Genomic DNA, 20,072 nt, shown 5'->3' on the forward strand with positions numbered 1-20,072 from the left:
CATTCGTGAACAAGACCCCAAGGTAAACTTAAACTCCTCCTTTAGAGACTCACAGACTCACCTTTCTTAAAATTGTGACGAAAATGACAGAGCAAGCCTGCAGCGATCGCCAGAGCCAGGAGGACCAGGAGAACCAAGAGAACTTTGGCCCACAATGGAAAAAGTTCTGTGGAGAACAATGAAGATCATTTTCATCTACAACGTCTCACCTCTTAAAGCAGCAGCTGCTTGGTTAGTTCCTGACCTTTGACCTGTAGGTTAACAGTCCTCAGTGTCAGTCCGTCTCTGCTGCAGGTGTAGTTTCCAGAGTCGGACACCTGCAGACGGGTCAGATTCAGCCCCAGGTCTTCAGTGTCCAGGGCATCGCTCCTCATGGAGGTTCTGTTTGTGTAAAGCTGGTTCTGCTCGGTCAGGTCATCTCCTTCTGGTCCACGCTGGTGAACGGTGGAAGGACTGAGGTCGGACCGGCTCCACACCACTGTGGCGTTCTTTAGATCCACAGAGGGAGACTTACAGGGCAGAAGAACAAACTGGTCCCCTTCAAACACCTCTAGAGCTTGGACCTCCAGGGACACTGTTAGAACAGAGACAACCGCCATAGTAAGATGGTGTGTTTAAAGCCGGGCGTATACTATGCGATTTTCAGGGCGATTTCCAGTCGTGCGAGAATTTTTCGATTGGGCCGACTTTATCCTTGCCTTGAGATGACATCTGTTGTGAAATGGAGCTATAGAAATAAACCAAATAGAATTTAATTAATAGAAAACTCCCTAGCAAAGCTCTATAATTTGATTTCATTCGATTGGGGTAGCTGTTAAAGGTATAGTGGAGGATTTTCGCGATGTTTTAAAAAAGACCCGCCCTTCCACTTTTAAAAAAGTGCACATGCACAACCCTGTACCCGCTCTCGAAAAGGAAAAGCCTATTAAACATTGCGATGGGAACTGAGGTGATAATGGGAAGGAATCAACTCTAAAGATTTTCGAGAGTCCCCCCCCCCCCTCTGTTTAAGGTTGTTTTTTCTTACTTAACATAGATGGCTTCCTTCACGCCCCTCTCAAACCACTGTCTTCTTTGTCCAAAATGTGAACATTCTGGTCCTCCAAAGAATGTCCTTTGTCTTTAAGGTGTAGGTGGACAGCAGAGTTTGTCCAGAGGAGGGCGCTCTCCTGTGTTGAGCCATGCATCTGTTGATGTGTTTCTGTTTTTAGTACTTGCCTTCTGATAAAGGGTTGGCCTGGTGCTTCTAACTGAAGGTGAATATGGTTTTAAACCTTTTAGATAATTATCGATATTGATCAATATAAAAAATTTTTTATTGATATGTTTTTTTCCCCCATAATTTCCAGCCATATCAATAGTTTTGACTGATAGGGGAGCTCAGGGTAAGACAAAATGCTCAAAGTGGAGCACAAGTCAAAAAAGGTTGGGAACCCCTGATCTAAATTACTAAATTGGTTGAAAGACTGAATTCTTAACTGCCGGTCCAGGAGTCCAACCTTTTATGTAAGATACTAGGAGCCCTGGTCAGTAAGCAAATTATAGTTATAATCATTCAACTGATAATAATGAATTTGTTTTACCCTTGATTTAAGGGTACTTAATATATTCATATTCTTCTGGTAAACTGGGAGTTCTCTTTTCCCCAGCGTTTTACTGTCATTCCAGTGTCACAGTACAGAGCAACAAAATCCACACTCTGCATTTAACCCCTCCCCTTGGGGAGCAGTGGGCTGCCATTGAGCGACGCCCGGGGAGCAGTGTGGGGTTAAGGGTCTTGTTCAGAGACCCAGAGTGGCAGTCTGTGGGAGTGGGGCTTGAACTTAAAATCTCCTGATTCCAAGCTCTATGCCCTAACCACCAGGCCCCCACTCCCCAAAGCAGGCCATAGTGTGAAGGGTCTTGCCTAAGGACCCACACTGGCAGCTCATTCCCCCCAGCTGGGATAAGAACTCAGGCCTCCTATTTGCAGAACGGGTGACTCACCACTAGAGCTAGCCAACCGATTCAATTATCAGAAACATTTTTAACACAGAAACACGTCAATAAAGGACAAGTTTTAATGTTGATCATGGCCTTCGCGTTTAAAACGTGTTTCTGTTCAAGATCAGCTAAGTCATCTGGCAGAATGCTGTTAAACTTGATACGAGCCAAGGAGATCATTGAGTGGATCAAAGAGCTGCAGCTGGTCCAGAACCCTGCTGCCTTTGGTCTCAGTAGAACTAATACCCCATTTACACTACCCTTGAAAAACCGATCGGTGAGAGTTCGGATCAGTTAACCAGGCCGAGCTCGGTTCTGACGACTGTTTACACGTCACGCTATCTCGATTCCTCGACTCCTTGCCTACTAGTGACAATCTGCTGTATTACTGCCAGTATTGAGGGAGGAAATCAAGCAGTTGGTGGCAGTAATGCACCAAAAGCTGTTTGCCAACCGCCATAAAACACAAGAAGAAGACGAAGAAGGAGGGAATCAAGCAAAGCAAAATGGCGGCACCCGTCACATTCAGAAAGTAATGCTTAATTATTGTTGCTGTACTTCGGTGTTTGCGGAGGGTCAGGCGAAGACGGCAACCTTTTGTGGATTTACTTGAGAAAGTCGGCTTAACTTAGTTGATCTTGTTCTGTTTTGTGTTGGTTGGCAAGCAACTTCTGGAGGGGCATTAGCGCCAACTACTGGAATGGAGTGTGAATCGCGATGTGCAGCCAGATGGAGATGACGCGTTCTGCTCATGCGCTCTTGTTATCAGAGAACCGAGCCAGGGAAAAACCGAGCCGAGCCCACCTCTGGAACTGGTCTGCAGTTAGCTCGGTTCGGTTGTGTCTATCTCGGTTCAGTTCAGTTTGCTTTCCATTTACACACCATAAGTTATCTCAGTTACTGAGCTCAGACCGGTCTCGGACCGGTTTTTCAAGGGTAGTGTAAATGGGGTAAAAGAAAGTAGAGCACATCGGCCCGGTACTGAAGTTCTTCTGGCTCCCTATAGCTCAGAGAATAGACCTTAAAACCCGTCTGTTAGTCTAGAAATCCCTGAATAGCTGAGCTCCAGAATACATCTCAGACTGCTTAGCAGGGGGTCGACAGCCAGACCTCTCAGCTCTGGATTGGATCTACTCTGCAGAACCAGAACCAAACACAGAAAAGAAGCATTTAGTTCTATTCAATGTTCTACTGATCTGGAATAAGCTTCCAGAAAACTGGCAAAGAGCTAAAAGCCTGAGTTGCTTTAAATCCGGATTAAAACATGTCTGTATATCGTTACCTTTTACTAACTTAACTAACTGGCATTAGTTAAGTTTCCATCCAACTTTACTTCCATTTGTCTATATATTTAATTTTTTAATGTAAATATGTTACTAAAATGATTTCAATGTCACTTTGCTGCTGCAATGTGATTTAATTTTTCTCCTGTGCAGCTTTGAATGGACCTGCCAGTGAAATGAACCACGGTATATAAATTAACTTCCATTCAGGGCTTTGCTCTAAATCTTACAAACTACCTTCCATGAAGGACTGGAGTTGGATTCCATTGATTCGCGTTTATGTTTTAGTTTTAAAGTTTACTCTGTGATTTTATGAGTCTGATAAGAGCAAAGCAGGAGGAAATATGACAGAGGAGCAGGGAGGGGCCAGACTGGCGGGTCCAAAGGCCGGATCAGACGGCCGACTCGTTAAGGACAGATCCCAGAACAACAAACTTTACAAAAAAGATCAATAAAATGATTTATTTTCTACTTGAAACATTAAATCAACTGAAAGGAAAAGCTGTTAAAATATCTGATGGAGAGAAAATCATCCGCTGATGAAGTCTGGTCAGAATTTGGAGATGATGATGATGAGAGAGGAAGGTGATCTTACCGTGCAGCAGGATCCCAAACACCACCAACATCTTCATCGTCTTCCTGTCAGAGAGCAACCAGGAGCAACTAGGAGAACCTTTCAGAGCCCTGGAGGACATCAGCTCCCAGCAGCTGATCACCTGACGTCTGACTCATTACTGTCCTCCAGGAAGCAGCAGGTCTGAGGTGGAGGGAAGGAGGAGCTCAGGGGATCTGGACTGAGATCCTCTCTCCGTTCACTCTAAGCAGCCTGGGCGTAACGGACCTGGGAGCAGAACTTCTACTGGCAGCACCAGAACCTCTGGGCTCAGACCCGGATCAGCTGCCGAGGAGAGTATTTGAGGTCCTCAGGTTTAACAGACATCTAAATGAGGAATGGAGCTGGTCTCCATAGAGGTGCAGATCTCATGCTGTTCTTGAACTGGAAACAGGAGAGACTGACAGCTTTCCCAGCGACGGACGGATGGAGAAGCAACTTCTCCCTTTAACAACGTCACCGCAGGGACGGATTTATCTGATAATCAGATTTAAATGAAGTCCTAAAAACTAAAGAACTGGCTGTATCTGTTCCACAAGCTGCTCCTCCATCATACATTTTATAGCCATCTGCACTGCTCATATTTTCCTGCTGCACCCCCATATCCCTCAGCATCACCAGCCTCTCCCGAGCTTAAGAAGCTGATTAAATCACCACAGACTAGAGGTGCTGGAAAAACCATCAGAGTTTACATGCATCTCAATAGCAGAAGGCTAAGCTAACTGCTAACTGCTGCTTTACTGAGGTCACCACATGCTGATGGTTGTTTACCATCTGCTAAACGTTGGATATTTGTCATCAATCTCAGCCTGTTTGACTCCAAACACACAGAAACATCCATTTTGTTCTGTTGGATGATTTTATTGCAAAAATACATGAAGTCAAATCCTGTCTGGTTCTTTAACAGTCTGGGCTGCATGGGGAGCAGGAAGAGCTTTCTGGTTTGTAGAGAACATCACTGGATCTAAGCAGGAGGAGATTTACCATCAGGCAATACCAGGCAGCTGCCTAGGGCCCCAAGTTCCTGGGGGCCCCATACAGCTCTGTTTACATGCATGGTTAATGCAGCTATTCCTGATTTCTGCACATTATTTATGTTTTTGATAAAATGCCATCAGAACGCTGATAATATTCAGTGTGTCTCAGCCCCCCCCCCTTCAGTGTCCACCATATTGGATCAGTCCATTTGCTGCACATGTTCAGAAAGGTCCAAACAGACAGCAGCAAACCATTTGAAAACAAACCATGCAAAGAGCAGTGTTGCCAACTTAGCGCTTTAGTCGCTATATTTAGCCACTTTTCAGACCCCTCTAGCACTTTGATTTCTAAAAAGCTCCTAGCGCCAAATCTAGAGACTTTTTTCTGCTACTGGAGACTTTGGAGACAACATCTAAAAGCAGCGAACTCTGCTCTCCAGAGCAAGTAGATTGGTAACCCCGCCTCCTGCCGTCACCTTTTTGGAAACACAGGAAGGAGCAATCAGCTAAGTGAGCTTAGTGCTTGGAAAAAATCGTTCATTCCTTTAGAGACAGCATGAAAAGTCAGCTGAGTACAAAACATAGAGAGGAAAACAAGAAAAGGGACAAGAAGAGAGAACAGCCTGGATTATAAAAAGGGTGAGCAGGTTGAAAATGTTGGGAAACACTGAAATGAAGGACTGCATCGGCCGACTGTGAGTCTTCTTTTCTGGACTTTTATGTAACAAATTATATTCATACCATTAATTAACAGCCTTAATAAATTCAAGCACTGAATTTAAAAAGTAGCATATTTTCTGCACTATAAGGCCTGCTGTCAATAAATGGTCTGTTTTCTATTGTTATTCTTATCTAAGATATGCCAGACTAGAAGGAGCAGGTCCAATCCAACTTTATTATATAGCACTTTACAAAAACTAAGTGTGTGTTTAGAGCCTGTTTCTTCACAGCTGCCATTTCTACACACACTGAATTATAATAGTGAAGCTCAGCATGTGTTACTCCGCCACAATGGTGACTATAGCAGCCGTAAGGCTTGTGGTTTACAAAAGTCCTGCAAAAAAATGTTGACAGACCACTAACAATCGCTTCGATATGGAAGAGGATTAGGGCCAATGGAAAAATAAATTGAAATGTTTATTTAATATGGAGAAAAAAAGTTTGAATTTTTACTTCTCTTTCAGAATTCTGATTCCCCCCCCCCCCAAATTAAACACAAAGAAAATAAAAAAATCAGTTAACTTTTTTTTTTTTTTTTTTGCAGTGGCCCTAATCCTGTTCCGTACTTCCAGGTCAGTAAGCACAACCAGAATCAACCACTCTGGACTATACGACGCACTGTTATCTCAAAATGTTTTTAAGTTTTTTTACTGCACTTTATAGTCCAGAAAATATGGTAACAAAAAAAAAAGAAGATAAGTTGATTAGATAAATTTCAGACACATGAGACGCTGTTAGTAAAAGAATAATAAAACCGTTATTGTTCCATAATAAAGCCTACAAGCAGGGGGCGCCGTATAAAAAAATAAGCTGTGAAATAAATCATCTTTGTGTTCTGCCGTATTTTCATCCGTAAACAGTGACACAAAGCATGAATATATTAACCAAACATGACATGTTTTTCATTACAGACATGAATGAAGAATAAGTTATCAGAGCCGGAATAAAAATAATCTGTCCTTTAATAAAGTTAGAGTGAAAACTAACAGGAGTTTTTTTTAACCAATCTGGATGAATTTTGTCTTTAAAGTGAACCGAGATGACATGATGTGAATTGGAGCTATAGAAATAAACTGAACTGAAGTGACTATATTTTCTAAATAAATATAAAACCTATGTTCCTGTCATGTGAGCATAGATACAGGAGTTTTTTGTTTTAATTTAACCTTTTAGGTCAATAGTTTATATTTATCTTTTTCATGTTATGATCATTTTTCTTTGTGGAAATTTTTCAATAAAAATGACATTGAACATGTAAACTCTTCAGTGCATCTTTATAGTGTTTTTAAAGCTTGAATACACTATTTTTTAATCTTTCATGGGACCCCAAACTCCTGGTGCAACCCCTGCCTATAGTTCACTACTACAGTGTTATGATCCTGATGTGATGCATCCAACGGCGAGGAGTCGCTGAAAGCAGCAGCGCACTGTAACACGTCGCCTACAACCAGGAGGCTGCAGGACCTAAACTCAGCCCCACATCAAGGCGGGACGTCATCAGAGAGAGGACCAATCAGAGGGACTTCCTGTCCAAACTGACTCCTTCCAATGTGACAAGAATACATTACAAAGACATCAAACATGAGCTTGCTGCCTCTGAAGCAAACATTAACAGCTTTTGGTCCTGATCACCATGTGACAACACTCTGACATCCCTCTGACATCACTGATCTCTCAATGATTGATCATCCGTCCTCTCTGTGTCCCTCAGTTTCTCTTTTATTGGCTGTCGATCATCAGTGGAGTCATGTCAACGGAGGAACTTCTGTCTCTGACGCCTCCTCCTGCAGAGAAGGTAGAGAACAATCAGAACAATCAGAACCATCAGAACCATCAGAACAATCAGAACCATCAGAACCATCAGAACAATCAGAACATCAGAACCATCAGAACAATCAGAACCATCAGAACCATCAGAACAATCAGAACATCAGAACAATCAGAACCATCAGAACCATCAGAACAATCAGAACAATCTGAACCATCAGAACATCATAAGCATCAGAACCATCAGAACAATCAGAACCATCAGAACCATCAGAACAATCAGAACATCAGAACAATCAGAACCATCAGAACCATCAGAACATCAGAACAATCAGAACCATCAGAACCATCAGAACAATCAGAACAATCTGAACCATCAGAACCATCAGAACCATCAGAACATCAGAAAAATCAGAACAATCAGAACCATCAGAACAATCAGAACAATGAGAACCATCAGAAGCATCAGAACAATCAGAACCATCAGAACAATCAGAACCATCAGAACAATGAGAACCATCAGAAGCATCAGAACAATCAGAACAATCAGAAACATCAGAACCATCAGAACCATCAGAACAATCAGAACCATCAGAACAGTCAGAAACATCAGAAAAGTCAGAAACATCAGAACAGTCAGAACAATCAGAACATCAAAGCAATCAGAACATCAAAACAGTCAGAACAGTCAGAAACATCAGAACCATCAGATCAATCAAAACAATCAGAACAATCAGAAACATCAGAACCATCAGAACAATCAGAACCATCAGAACATCAGAACAATCAGAACAATCAGAACCATCAGAACAATCAGAACAGTCAGAAACATCAGAACAATCAGAACCATTAGAACAATCAGAACAATCAGAACATCAAAGCAATCAGAACATCAAAACAATCAGAACAATCAGAACATCAAAACCATCATAGTTTAAAGATCAATCCTCTGGACTTTGTTTCCAAGTTTAAAGACGTTTCTTTTCCAACCAGGAAGCTTTTTCAGTTAAAAATGTAAAAAAAATAGTGTTGAGGTTATAGAGTCAACAAAGCTTTGTTTTTGCCTCTGAGAAAGCTTCCTGGATGGGAAGCGAAACGTCTTCAAACCTGAGGTCCAGTGGATTGTTTTTTTTAACATTTTTGGAATGACTCTGACCTGATGACTGAGGATCTTCATCAGTAAGCTTTGATGTAGTTTAACTACTTTTTGTTATTTCATAGTAGTTTAGCTTTGCCACATTTCTCTGGTGTTTAGCTTCAGTTTAGTGAAGCTAAACGCCAGAATGCATGAAAAACATTCATTTATAAAGAAATAGAAAAAGGACAGAAAGAAATAAAAAAACAGTGAAAAATATAAATACGGTAAAAAAAAATAATAAAAACGAAAATTAAAACAGGAAGAAAATCGAAGCAATCTCTCAGGGTTCTAGTCTCTGTTTAAGTTTAGTTTTAGTTTCTGTGTATTTGTAGTTGTGTTCTAATGGTGTTTTGTTCTTGGGTTGCTCTCTGTTGCCCCCTTGTGGTTGTTCCCTTTCCCCTTGGCTCCCTTCTAGATGCTTCCATTCACACCTGCTCCCAATCAGCTCATTGGTCCAGTCTTTGTTCAGTCTCCCATATATACTCTCCCTGTGCTGTTCCTCATCTTTTCCTGGCTCCTCATGTGTGTTTTTCCCTGATGTCTCCTAGATTCTGCATTTTTCTGTATTCGTTATTTTGGATTTTTGATTTTCTGCCTCAATTGCCTGTGAGTCCTTCACTAAATTAGCAAAACGTATATCTGCCTACTAATCTCTGCATTTGGGTCCTCAAAGCCTCCACTCATTGAAATATTAATAAAAAATGAATTCAAAAATGATATTACATGAAAACATAAGGTATATAATACACAGGAGAATAAAAAGAGAAGGTAATTTAAAGAAAATCTATATTTGTATGTTCAGAGTTGCTGCACTCTTGATGCATTTAATTGAATTTAATTGATTCCATATGTATTTATTAAGTCTTTATTTCTGTATTTGTGTTTAATCATGTCAGAGTCGGTCCTCCATACAAACCCTGAGCACCAAAAACAACTTGAGCTAAAGTAGCTAAAGCCTGAGTTTGAAATGTATTTATGAGCAAAACCATTTAATATAGTAATGAATTGTTTGAGTGCTCAATGAGTAGTTGTTTTGTATATTTTTAATTAGGATTAATCATGTAGATGACTATATTAATGTAATGAATGTTTATAGTATTAATTGTGAGCATTGTCAATTATGTTCATATTTTCCCATTCGTTGGGCGGCGAGCTAGAGGTAGTTATGCTTTAGCCCAGAAAGAAGCCAACTGTATCGCCCATCAGTGCAGCAGGAGGCGCTACAGCTTGCTCCCCCCCCCCAACCACACTCATCCATATACCAACATTATATTGATCACTTCTCACAACCAAACTTGGGACGTTTAAACAGCCTTTTGGGGTTATATGAAGTGCAGGCTGCAAACCAATCATGGATTTGTTCATGAAAAAGAATAAAACTGACTTATCTGTCCTTATTGTGTTCAACTGTAAATTTGTTAACAAAAAATAAACACTTTAATGTGTTGCGTCTAGTGAAGCCCACATTGAACATTCTCCCAGAGCTCAACTTAGACCTTCTGATTATGGCTTTATTTGGTATACTGCATTTACCCACATATGCTCCATGCCTCTGGTTTCACTTTCAAGCTTTAGGTTAGCAGCTAACTTAACAACACTGATGGAATTTATTTCTCATTTTTAAAAACAAATTTTAGCTAATGCGAACCAGTAGGGGTGTCCCAATACGACTTTTTCCTTTGGATATGGATATTGTTTTGATTATTGATGGATATTAATATTGACCCAATACTATATCAGCGCACATCAAATCATTTAGATTTTAGAAAATAATCACATTAATACTGTGTGAAAATTAATAATGATATTACTCAGAGAACAACAGCTAGTAAAGGGTATGAAAACATTTATGATTATCTACAGGTGACATAATTAAATGTTAAAATAAATTTATAAATTAGAAAACATGAAACTTTTATGGCTGATAATCAACCGATTTCTGAATTCAACATTATAGAGGGACATCCCTACGGAGAGTGTCAGAAACATTGAAACCCCTACAGAGCAGATAATTACTGATGGTGTTTCTGGGTTTATCTTTATTTTCTAAAGCAGAACAAACTGGGAATAAAATCCTCTGTTTTCTCAGAATGATTTCAGCTTTAACTATCTAACAGGAACACTGCAAAAAGGACCTAGTAATAAGTAGACATTTCTTAAAATAAGTGTGTTTACTCTGTTGACTGGACCGGACCGGGCATTCGAACCGAGCCATCAGCTCCGGGGCTGGTCCGAACCCGACCCAGTGATGGTATGCTTCCCCCATACTGCCTTAGGGGAAAAGCGGGGGGGAAGGCACGGGGCTGCCAGTGTCAGGTTCGGGTTTGGTCGCTCTGTTCCCAGACTAGCCCCGGAGCTGATGGCTCGGTTCTGCTGCACTGTAGTCGATCAAAATTCTGGAAGATTTTGATACCCCCCCCTCCCCCGGACATATTTTTTAGGTAGGAAAAGTAGAAAAGTAGGACATGTCGTGGAAAAAGAGGACGTCTCAACATATTCTCATTATCAGTTCGTATGAAATCGTATGAAAAGTTATCCACAGTATTTCGTACGTTTTTGACGTTTTTCCTCGAAAAAGCAGATCAGTGCGCATGCACGACCAGACAGACGAAAAAAGCAGATCCGCGGACGGACGTAAAACTGGGAAAAACAGTGCAATAATTACTTCTTCATGTCTCTAACTAGGTTGCTTGCTGTTTTGTATCTTAGGGTGAGGGTTAGGGTTAACTGTATGTTAAATTCTATGTTATTGAATGGTGCGTAAGATGCGCATGCGCAAGGATATCTTGTCTCGAGGCAAGACGTAAAAATACGACAAAATACGACGAAAAAAACGTCAAAAACGTACGAAATACTGTGCATAACTTTCCGTACGATTTCATACGAAGTGATAATGAGAATACACTGGACGTCTGGTCCCCCTACCATATCAACAATCTGATGTTTCAGTGAGTGAGTGCTTGTTGCTATGATGCGTCTTTGCTCAGCAGCTTGGCTCGTTGTAAACCAACCAATCAGAGCACAACCAATGTTACACACCCTATTAGAGACCTGAAGGACGAGATACCCTATAGAATCATTCTATACCCTATAGAATCATTCTATCACTCTATTAGAGACCTGAAGGACCAGATACCCTATAGAATCATTCTATCACCCTATTAGAGACCTGAAGGACCAGATACCCTATAGAATCATTCTATCACCCTATTAGAGACCTGAAGGACCAGATACCCCATAGAATCATTCTATCACCCTATTAGAGACCTGAAGGACCAGATACCCTATAGAATCATTCTATCACCCTATTAGAGACCTGAAGGACCAGATACCCTATAGAATCATTCTATCACCCTATTAGAGACCTGAAGGACCAGATACCCTATAGAATAATTCTATCACCCTATTAGAGACCTGAAGGACCAGATACCCGATAGAATCATTCTATCACCCTATTAGAGACCTGAAGGACCAGATACCCTATAGAATCCTTCTATCACCCTATTAGAGACCTGAAGGACCAGATACCCTATAGAATCATTCTATCACCCTATTAGAGGCCTGAAGGACCAGATACCCTATAGAATCATTCTATCACCCTATTAGAGACCTGAAGGACCAGATACCCCATAGAATCATTCTATCACCCTATTAGAGACCTGAAGGACCAGATACCCTATAGAATCATTCTATCACCCTATTAGAGACCTGAAGGACCAGATACCCGATAGAATCATTCTATCACCCTATTAGAGACCTGAAGGACCAGATACCCTATAGAATCATTCTATCACCCTATTAGAGACCTGAAGGACCAGATACCCTATAGAATCATTCTATCACCCTATTAGAGACCTGAAGGACCAGATACCCTATAGAATCATTCTATCACCCTATTAGAGACCTGAAGGACCAGATACCCTATAGAATCATTCTATCACCCTATTAGAGGCCTGAAGGACCAGATACCCTATAGAATCATTCTATCACCCTATTAGAGACCCGAAGGACCAGATACCCGATAGAATCATTCTACACCCTATTAGAGACCTGAAGGACCAGATACCCTATAGAATCATTCAATCACCCTATTAGAGGCCTGAAGGACCAGATACCCTATAGAATCATTCTATCACCCATTTAAAGTAAGACAATTAGACAATTTGCAATTGAAATATGAGAATGATTTTTTTTTCTTAAATGTAAATTGTCTTGTTAATTTGGCAAAGTGTCTCACTTACCTCCTCAATTCAAGAAAAACTGCACTTATTTTAAGAAAAAATTACTTATTTAGATTAACAATTTTTGTAGAGTAGTCAGATTTCCTGATTCTGACTGTAGCAGCTGGTTCAAGCCTGTCGACTCACACAAAATATATGGAAAATGTAGATCAGCCCAATAAGATCCATTCTGACCGACCATTAAAAACATGTTAACTCTACATAAACAGACTCTACTCTGTTAACAAACCTTTGACTTTGAGCAGAACTGTTGTCCATCCCAGCAGGTCCCCATCCCTCCAGACTCCACATCTATAACTCTCGTCTCCTTCATCTAGGGTCTTCTTCAGAGTCAGACTGATGTCTCCAGTTTGTAGCAGGTCTTTGCTCATCTCCGATTGGATTCTGAAGGACCTGGCATGTCCATAGGTTCGACCAAAACCATTTCGATAACAATAAAGCTTAATTTTTGGGGCAGGTTCATAGCGCCACCACTCAATTTGGGAATCTTTAAGAAGTTCTGGGGACACTTTAAATGGTAGCAGGACAGACTCCACCCCTTTCTCCAACTCCAGGTGACAGTCTGTGAAATCAACGAAGAGGAAGCAGATCTTCATCATTTAGTTTAAAACCACTGACTGCTACTTTCTTTGACAGATTTTCTGAGGCTCTAAGACTAAACTTTATTAATCTATTATTATTGATGCCTTATTGGCTGGGACTCTGGATGCATCCTTAGCCCCTCCCTCTGAACAAAATTGACTTACCTTATTAATGGCCCATAATTTAAACACAATAATAATAAAAATAGAGTAATTAAATATAATTTATTGGAAAAAAAACTACTAATTAATATTAATTTTATAGCTCTGCTGCTATAGGCTTAGACTGCTGGAGGACATAGGGACCCCTTTTCATCATTCTGCTTCGTTCTATCTCTATTCTCCCAGTGGGCCTCAGCAGATGGCCGCTCACACTGAGCCTGGTTCTGTTGGAGGTTTCTTCCTGTTCAAATGGAGTTTTCCTCTCCACTGTCGCTAGAAACATGCAAGGGATTGCTGAAGAGTCAGAAACAAAATGCAAAATTACATAAACTTTTACTTAATCTGACTGTGTTGTCTCTGTAAAATACCTTGAGATAATGCGTGTTGTGAATCGGTACTATATAAATAAACTTAGTCTTATTTATTTCACTATTTTTTCATTTCTTTTTCTATGGTTTACATTCCAGGAAAAAAACCAATATTATTATATAAACATTCCAGAAGAAAGAGTCGCTTTAAAAGACCAAGATGACAATGAAGGGACAATGCAGGACAATGTGTCCTTTCTAGTTCAGTAATGATCTGGAATGGATCAGACATAGCTGGACTGTGCCTATGGTTTGGGAGATGCTTGGTTCAGTCTTGGACCTGAGGTCCATTTCACAAAGCAGTGTCAACAAATTCAGAGTCCAGCTCAGGAACCTGACTTGATTTAACTTGAGGAGGGAAAGTTTGGTTTCAGAACGGCTGATCTGATTTGGTTTCACAAACCCTGTAGGATCAGGTGGAGTGATGCACATGGTTGAGCATTCACCAAATAAACTTTAGTTGTCGTCTCATATCTGGACAACTTAAAAAGTTGAGTAAATGCTTTTTGTGACATGGAAAACTCGTTAACCTGCTTCTTGAAATGGATCTCTATGGTTCTGTGTCAGGAAATCTACTTTGGCATTAAGCAGAATACATAATTGAGCTGCTTTTGTCGCTTTTACATGTTTTTATTTGGGGGCTTATCCAGGATACATTGAATAATTTTCCATTTTAACCAAGAAGTCAAGAAAAATAAAGACCTTAAAGGTGGAGATCCTACAATTTCAGTCTGAACTGATTCTGATTAATCACATTTCTGGAATAGACACCAACAGATGTGAACCACTGACCTCTGACATGAAGCTGAACCTGCTTCTTCATCAGAACGTCTCCCCCTCCGCTGTTGATGGTGCAGGTGTAGATGTTACTGTCTTTATACGTGAGATGTTTCAGGGTCAGACTGAGGTCTCCGGTTTGTAAAAAGTCTCCATTTATTGCTGTTCTGTCTCTGTATATCTGGTCCTGATTTTTGAGGACGTCTGAACCATCCTGCAACATGTGGACCAGCCTGTTATTACTGTCCCTCCACTGAACTGTTGAATCCAGCAGCTGGACTGTGGTTTCACAGGGTAGACGGACAGCATCCGTCCCTGAATCCACCTCCACCTGTTGGACTGAGAGGACAACAAAGACAAAAAGGAAACTTAAATCAATTAAAATGTTCAGCCATGTTGATACGTGGTGGCGGCCATCTTAGGGCAACATTTTACAGCTCTTTGTTGTAGCTGAGCGCCGCCTCGTAGCCGGGCCTCCTGATATAATCTGAGCTAACTCTGTTTTCTACACGCTGCTGTATTTTAATACCTTCCAGATTAATTTTTCACTGTAAAACCAAATGATTGCTTTCAGCGTCTCTCCATCAGGGATTTATTCACATTCATCTGCTGCTATTCTAAAGGACACTTTAAATGCATTAAGCATTAAAACTTGAACATTCCTCAGAGACTCTTAAACCACTTTCTCACCATTTTTATCAGCTTTTTATTTACTTGTTCTTATTAGTAGTGATTACTGTTTGCGTAGTTATTAGATCTAATAATACTAAAATAGGGATTATTAGTTAATAAAGGCACCAATGTTTGGTTATTTGTGGTTATTTATGCAGTGAATGATTAATCACTCAGGTTAGATCCGTCCTCCTTTTGGTTAAAATTTGAAGAAACAATTTATTTGGTTAATGACTAATAACTCTGCTGATATCCATAGTCTAAATTACTAAATTGGGTGAAAGACAACTGGATTTTTAACAGCAAATCATAATAACCTATTAATGAACTATAACTCGCAGTTCTAGTTATTAAATATATTCATAGTCTTCAGGTAAAATTTAACAAAATTCATTAATTAATTAATTGAATAATTAATCAAAAGGTCTATACATCTGAAAAGATCTAATCTGCACCATGTTGATGCGTGTAGTTTCACAAACAAGTTGCAATGTGATTATGTAGGCGTATTTTATGTTTTTTTCACTTATTAATCCTACTGTCGGCACGTTTCCAAAGTACTGAAGATATCAGCAGTCTTGCTAAGGGAAACTCTGCTGCTGTGATGTCATAACACCACAACCAACTGAGGCTTTGGGGAGCAGGAAGGTCTCCAAACTGAAACATTTCTCCTCCTCCTACTAATAAGTATTTATAACTGATCAGACTAATGATCAGATTGAGTCCACTGACCTTTGACCTGGAGCTGAACCTGTTTCTTCACCAGAACTCGTCTCTTCCTGCTGTAGACGGTGCAGGTGTAGGTGTCTGAGTCTGCACGTGTTGGGTGTTTCAGAGTCAGACTGAGGTCCCCGGTCCTCAGCAGGTCTTCATGCATCGTAACTCTATCTCTGTAGAACTGGATCTGCCTCTCCGGCTTGTTACAGCGGTTCTGATGCAGGTAGACCGTGTTGCCGTGACTGTCTGTCCACTCCACCGTAGCGTCCTCTGGGAGGGGAACTGCGGTCGTGCAATGCAACAGGACAGACTTCACCCCAGAGTCCTCCAGAAGCCTTATTTTGTAACCTGAGAGAAGAAGAAGAAGTAAAAGATAAATTCCACAACAATGAACCAAACTTATGGTTTGAAGAGGGTCTTCTGGAAAAGGTCTGGATGTCCTTCAATAACCTCATATGACTCCAGGCAGCAGACTGGGAGCCTAAATAGTCTAAATCAGTCACAGAATTAGTAATCTGCAGGTTTACTAGTGGTTCCTAGAATTTCTAAAAGTAGAATGGGAGGCAGATCTTTTAGTTATCAGGCTCCTCTCCTGTGGAACCAACTACCAGTTTTAGTCCGTGAGGCAGACACCCTGTCTACTTTTAAGGCTAGGCTTAAAACTTTCCTTTCTGATAAAGCTTCTAGTTAGAGTGGCTCAGGTTATCCTGAGCTATCTCTATAGTTATGCTGCTATAGGCTTAGACTGCTGGAGGACATAGGGACCCCTTTTTCATCATTCTGCTTCATTCTATCTCTATTCTCCCACTCTGCAGAATCTGTTAGTTCAATCTCTAACGTTCTGCTCTCTCTGCTTTTTCTGTCAATGAGTCGATGCAATCAGCTGGTTTTCCTTAGATAGAAAACTTTGAATCAATCTGACTGGATGATCTGGTGAACTGGAAAGTGACCTGAGATGACATGATGTGAATTGGAGCTATAGAAGTAAACTGAATAGAATGGAATTGAAAACTAATCTCACCTGCTTCAGCTTCAGTGACTCACCTTTCTTAAAATTGTGACGAAAATGACAGAGCAAGCCAGCAACGATCGCCAGAACCAGGAGGACCAGGAGAACCAGGAGAACTTTGCCCCACAGTGGAAATATTTCTGTGGAGAACAATGAAGATCATTTTCATCTACAACGTCTCACCTCTTAAAGCAGCAGCTGCTTGGTTAGTTCCTGACCTTTGACCTGTAGGTTAACAGTCCTCAGTGTCAGTCCGTCTCTGCTGCAGGTGTAGTTTCCAGTGTCGGACACCTGCAGACGGGTCAGATTCAGCCCCAGGTCTCCAGTGTCCAGGGCATCGCTCCTCATGGAGGTTCTGTTTGTGTAAAGCTGGTTCTGCTTGGTCAGGTCATCTCCTTCTGGTCCACGCTGGTGAACGGTGGAAGGACTGAGGTCGGACCGGCTCCACACCACTGTGGCGTTCTTTAAATCCACAGAGGGAGACTTACAGCGCAGAAGAACAAACGGGTCCCCTTCAAACACCTCTAGAAAGTGGACCTCCAGGGACACTGTTAGAATAGAGATAACTGCCGTGATTCATGATGTTCTGCCTGAGCTCTGATAGAAACATCTCACTGAAGGTTCTGCTTGGAGGATAAAGCTATTGGGTCAGAATGACATGTTAGATATTGGCCATGCTAAAGGTTCTGGTTGAAAGTTTTCACTGTAGACAGTCTACCTGTCAGAACCTGTTAATCTAAATACCAAATCAGGTCAAACATCCAGTGGACCTCCTAAGGTGGACGCTCCCGTTTCATCGTCACAAAGGAACGAAGCTTTGGAAAGCATGGATGATGTCATGAAATACATTTAGCCGCTCCGCCTGCATTTTTCAACAAGCTTTGACAGAAAAGGGATTTTTTGAGACCTGTTTTTACTTGTTGAGCAACCAGAAAAAGGAAATGGGCGGGGCTTATTCTACATACAGGGAACCGAAACATCAAACTGCTTCTGGCCTTCAGATTATTTTACAAAACGGAGAGAGAAAATAGATCCAATGACACATTTACTGACCCGGTTCTCTGGAGAGCAGAACATCAGATCAAACAGAACCACATGTGAGAGAAAGAACCCAGAGACTGAAGTGAGGATGATGATGAGAGAGGAAGCTGATCTTACCGTGCAGCAGGATCCCAAACACCACCAACATCTTCATCATCTTCCTGTCAGAGAGCAACCAGGAGCAACTAGGAGAACCTTTCAGAGCCCTGGAGGACATCAGCTCCCAGCAGCTGATCACCTCCTGACTCTCTGACAACACTTCACCGTCTCTACACCTCCGGGAAGCAGCAGTTCTCACCCACAGGAGGAGGGAGGATCTGAACGCCACTCAGCTCTCTGATCACTGGGAGCAGAACCAGAACCTCTGGGCTCAGAACTGGATCAGGTTAAAGTGGACCAGAACCTCTGGGCTCATCTGCTGAGGAGCAGAAACTCTCTGCTAGGTGGAGGCTTCAGATCCTGCTCTACTGGTTCTGTTGGATCTGAGAGGAGGAGGAACAGTAGAGCAGTTCATGGCAGGTCAGCCTTTAAACTCCGCCCCTTTTCTGACAGGTGAGACAGTCTCTGCTCTGATTGGATGAGCATCAGTTTGCTGCATATTTCTGCAGCAGAGTGTTTAGGCTTTAGACCAGAAGATAACAATGTTTTTAAAAGAAGAAAGAAAATGGCCTCAGAAAGTAGAATAATAGAAACTGTTCTACAGCCAACAGAACTCAGAGCCAGTGAGCTTTACAGCAGCGCTTCTAGATCTGGGCCAGGAGGAGGAAGGTTCTGGTAGAGAACAACTGGGCCAGGAGGAGGAAGGTTCTGGTAGAGAACAACTGGGCCAGGAGGAGGAAGGTTCTGGTAGAGAACAACTGGGCCAGGAGGAGGAAGGTTCTGGTAGAGAACAACTGGGCCAGGAGGAGGAAGGTTTCTGGTAGAGAACAACTGGGCCAGGAGGAGGAAGGTTCTGGTAGAGAACAACTGGGCCAGGAGGAGGAAGGTTCTGGTAGAGAACAACTGGGCCAGGAGGAGGAAGGTTCTGGTAGAGAACAACTGGGCCAGGAGGAGGAAGGTTCTGGTAGAGAACAACTGGGCCAGGAGGAGGAAGGTTCTGGTAGAGAACAACTGGGCCAGGAGGAGGAAGGTTCTGGTAGAGAACAACTGGGCCAGGAGGAGGAAGGTTCTGGTAGAGAACAACTGGGCCAGGAGGAGGAAGGTTCTGGTAGAGAACAACTGGGCCAGGAGGAGGAAGGTTCTGGTAGAGAACAACTGGGCCAGGAGGAAGGTTCTGGTAGAGAACAACTGGGCCAGGAGGAGGAAGGTTCTGGTAGAGAACAACTGGGCCAGGAGGAGGAAGGTTCTGGTAGAGAACAACTGGGCCAGGAGGAAGGTTCTGGTAGAGAACAACTGGGCCAGGAGGAGGAAGGTTCTGGTAGAGAACAACTGGGCCAGGAGGAGGAAGGTTCTGGTAGAGAACAACTGGGCCAGGAGGAGGAAGGTTCTGGTAGAGAACAACTGGGCCAGGAGGAGGAAGGTTCTGGTAGAGAACATCTGGGCCAGGAGGAAGGTTCTGGTAGAGAACAACTGGGCCAGGAGGAGGAAGGTTCTGGTAGAGAACAACTGGGCCAGGAGGAGGAAGGTTCTGGTAGAGAACAACTGGGCCAGGAGGAAGGTTCTGGTAGAGAACAACTGGGCCAGGAGGAGGAAGGTTCTGGTAGAGAACAACTGGGCCAGGAGGAGGAAGGTTCTGGTAGAGAACAACTGGGCCAGGAGGAGGAAGGTTCTGGTAGAGAACAACTGGGCCAGGAGGAGGAAGGTTCTGGTAGAGAACAACTGGGCGGATCTTTCTGGAGCCGTTCTGAAGATATTCCAATCACTTTCCCCCACACATCCGCTGTTAGGTTTTTTATATTTTTATCTTTTAAAAACAAAGCGGAGTGCGGATTACGTCATACGATGATAATATAATATTTAGTGTGTCTCAGCCCCCCCCTTCAGTGTCCACCATATTGGATCAGTCCATTTGCTGCACATGTTC

The 20,072-nt window shown here is 42.0% G+C and overlaps 1 protein-coding gene across 1 annotated transcript; it reads right to left on the reverse strand.

Annotated features, from left to right (window-relative positions):
• Positions 1-209: 209 nt before the first annotated feature.
• Positions 210-17,514, reverse strand: LOC119774659. The gene is made up of 6 exons (XM_038272294.1): positions 17,227-17,514; positions 17,044-17,148; positions 16,015-16,347; positions 14,626-14,949; positions 12,952-13,284; positions 210-574 (listed from the first exon to the last, which is right to left on the reverse strand). Exons 1-6 carry the CDS (start codon positions 17,354-17,356, stop codon positions 213-215), a joined length of 1,587 nt encoding a protein of 528 aa, XP_038128222.1. The 5' UTR covers positions 17,357-17,514; the 3' UTR covers positions 210-212.
• Positions 17,515-20,072: the final 2,558 nt, after the last annotated feature.

Source organism: Cyprinodon tularosa, unplaced genomic scaffold (assembly GCF_016077235.1).
Source record: "Cyprinodon tularosa strain WSP-4 unplaced genomic scaffold, ASM1607723v1 ctg822, whole genome shotgun sequence".
NCBI lineage: Eukaryota > Metazoa > Chordata > Actinopteri > Cyprinodontiformes > Cyprinodontidae > Cyprinodon > Cyprinodon tularosa.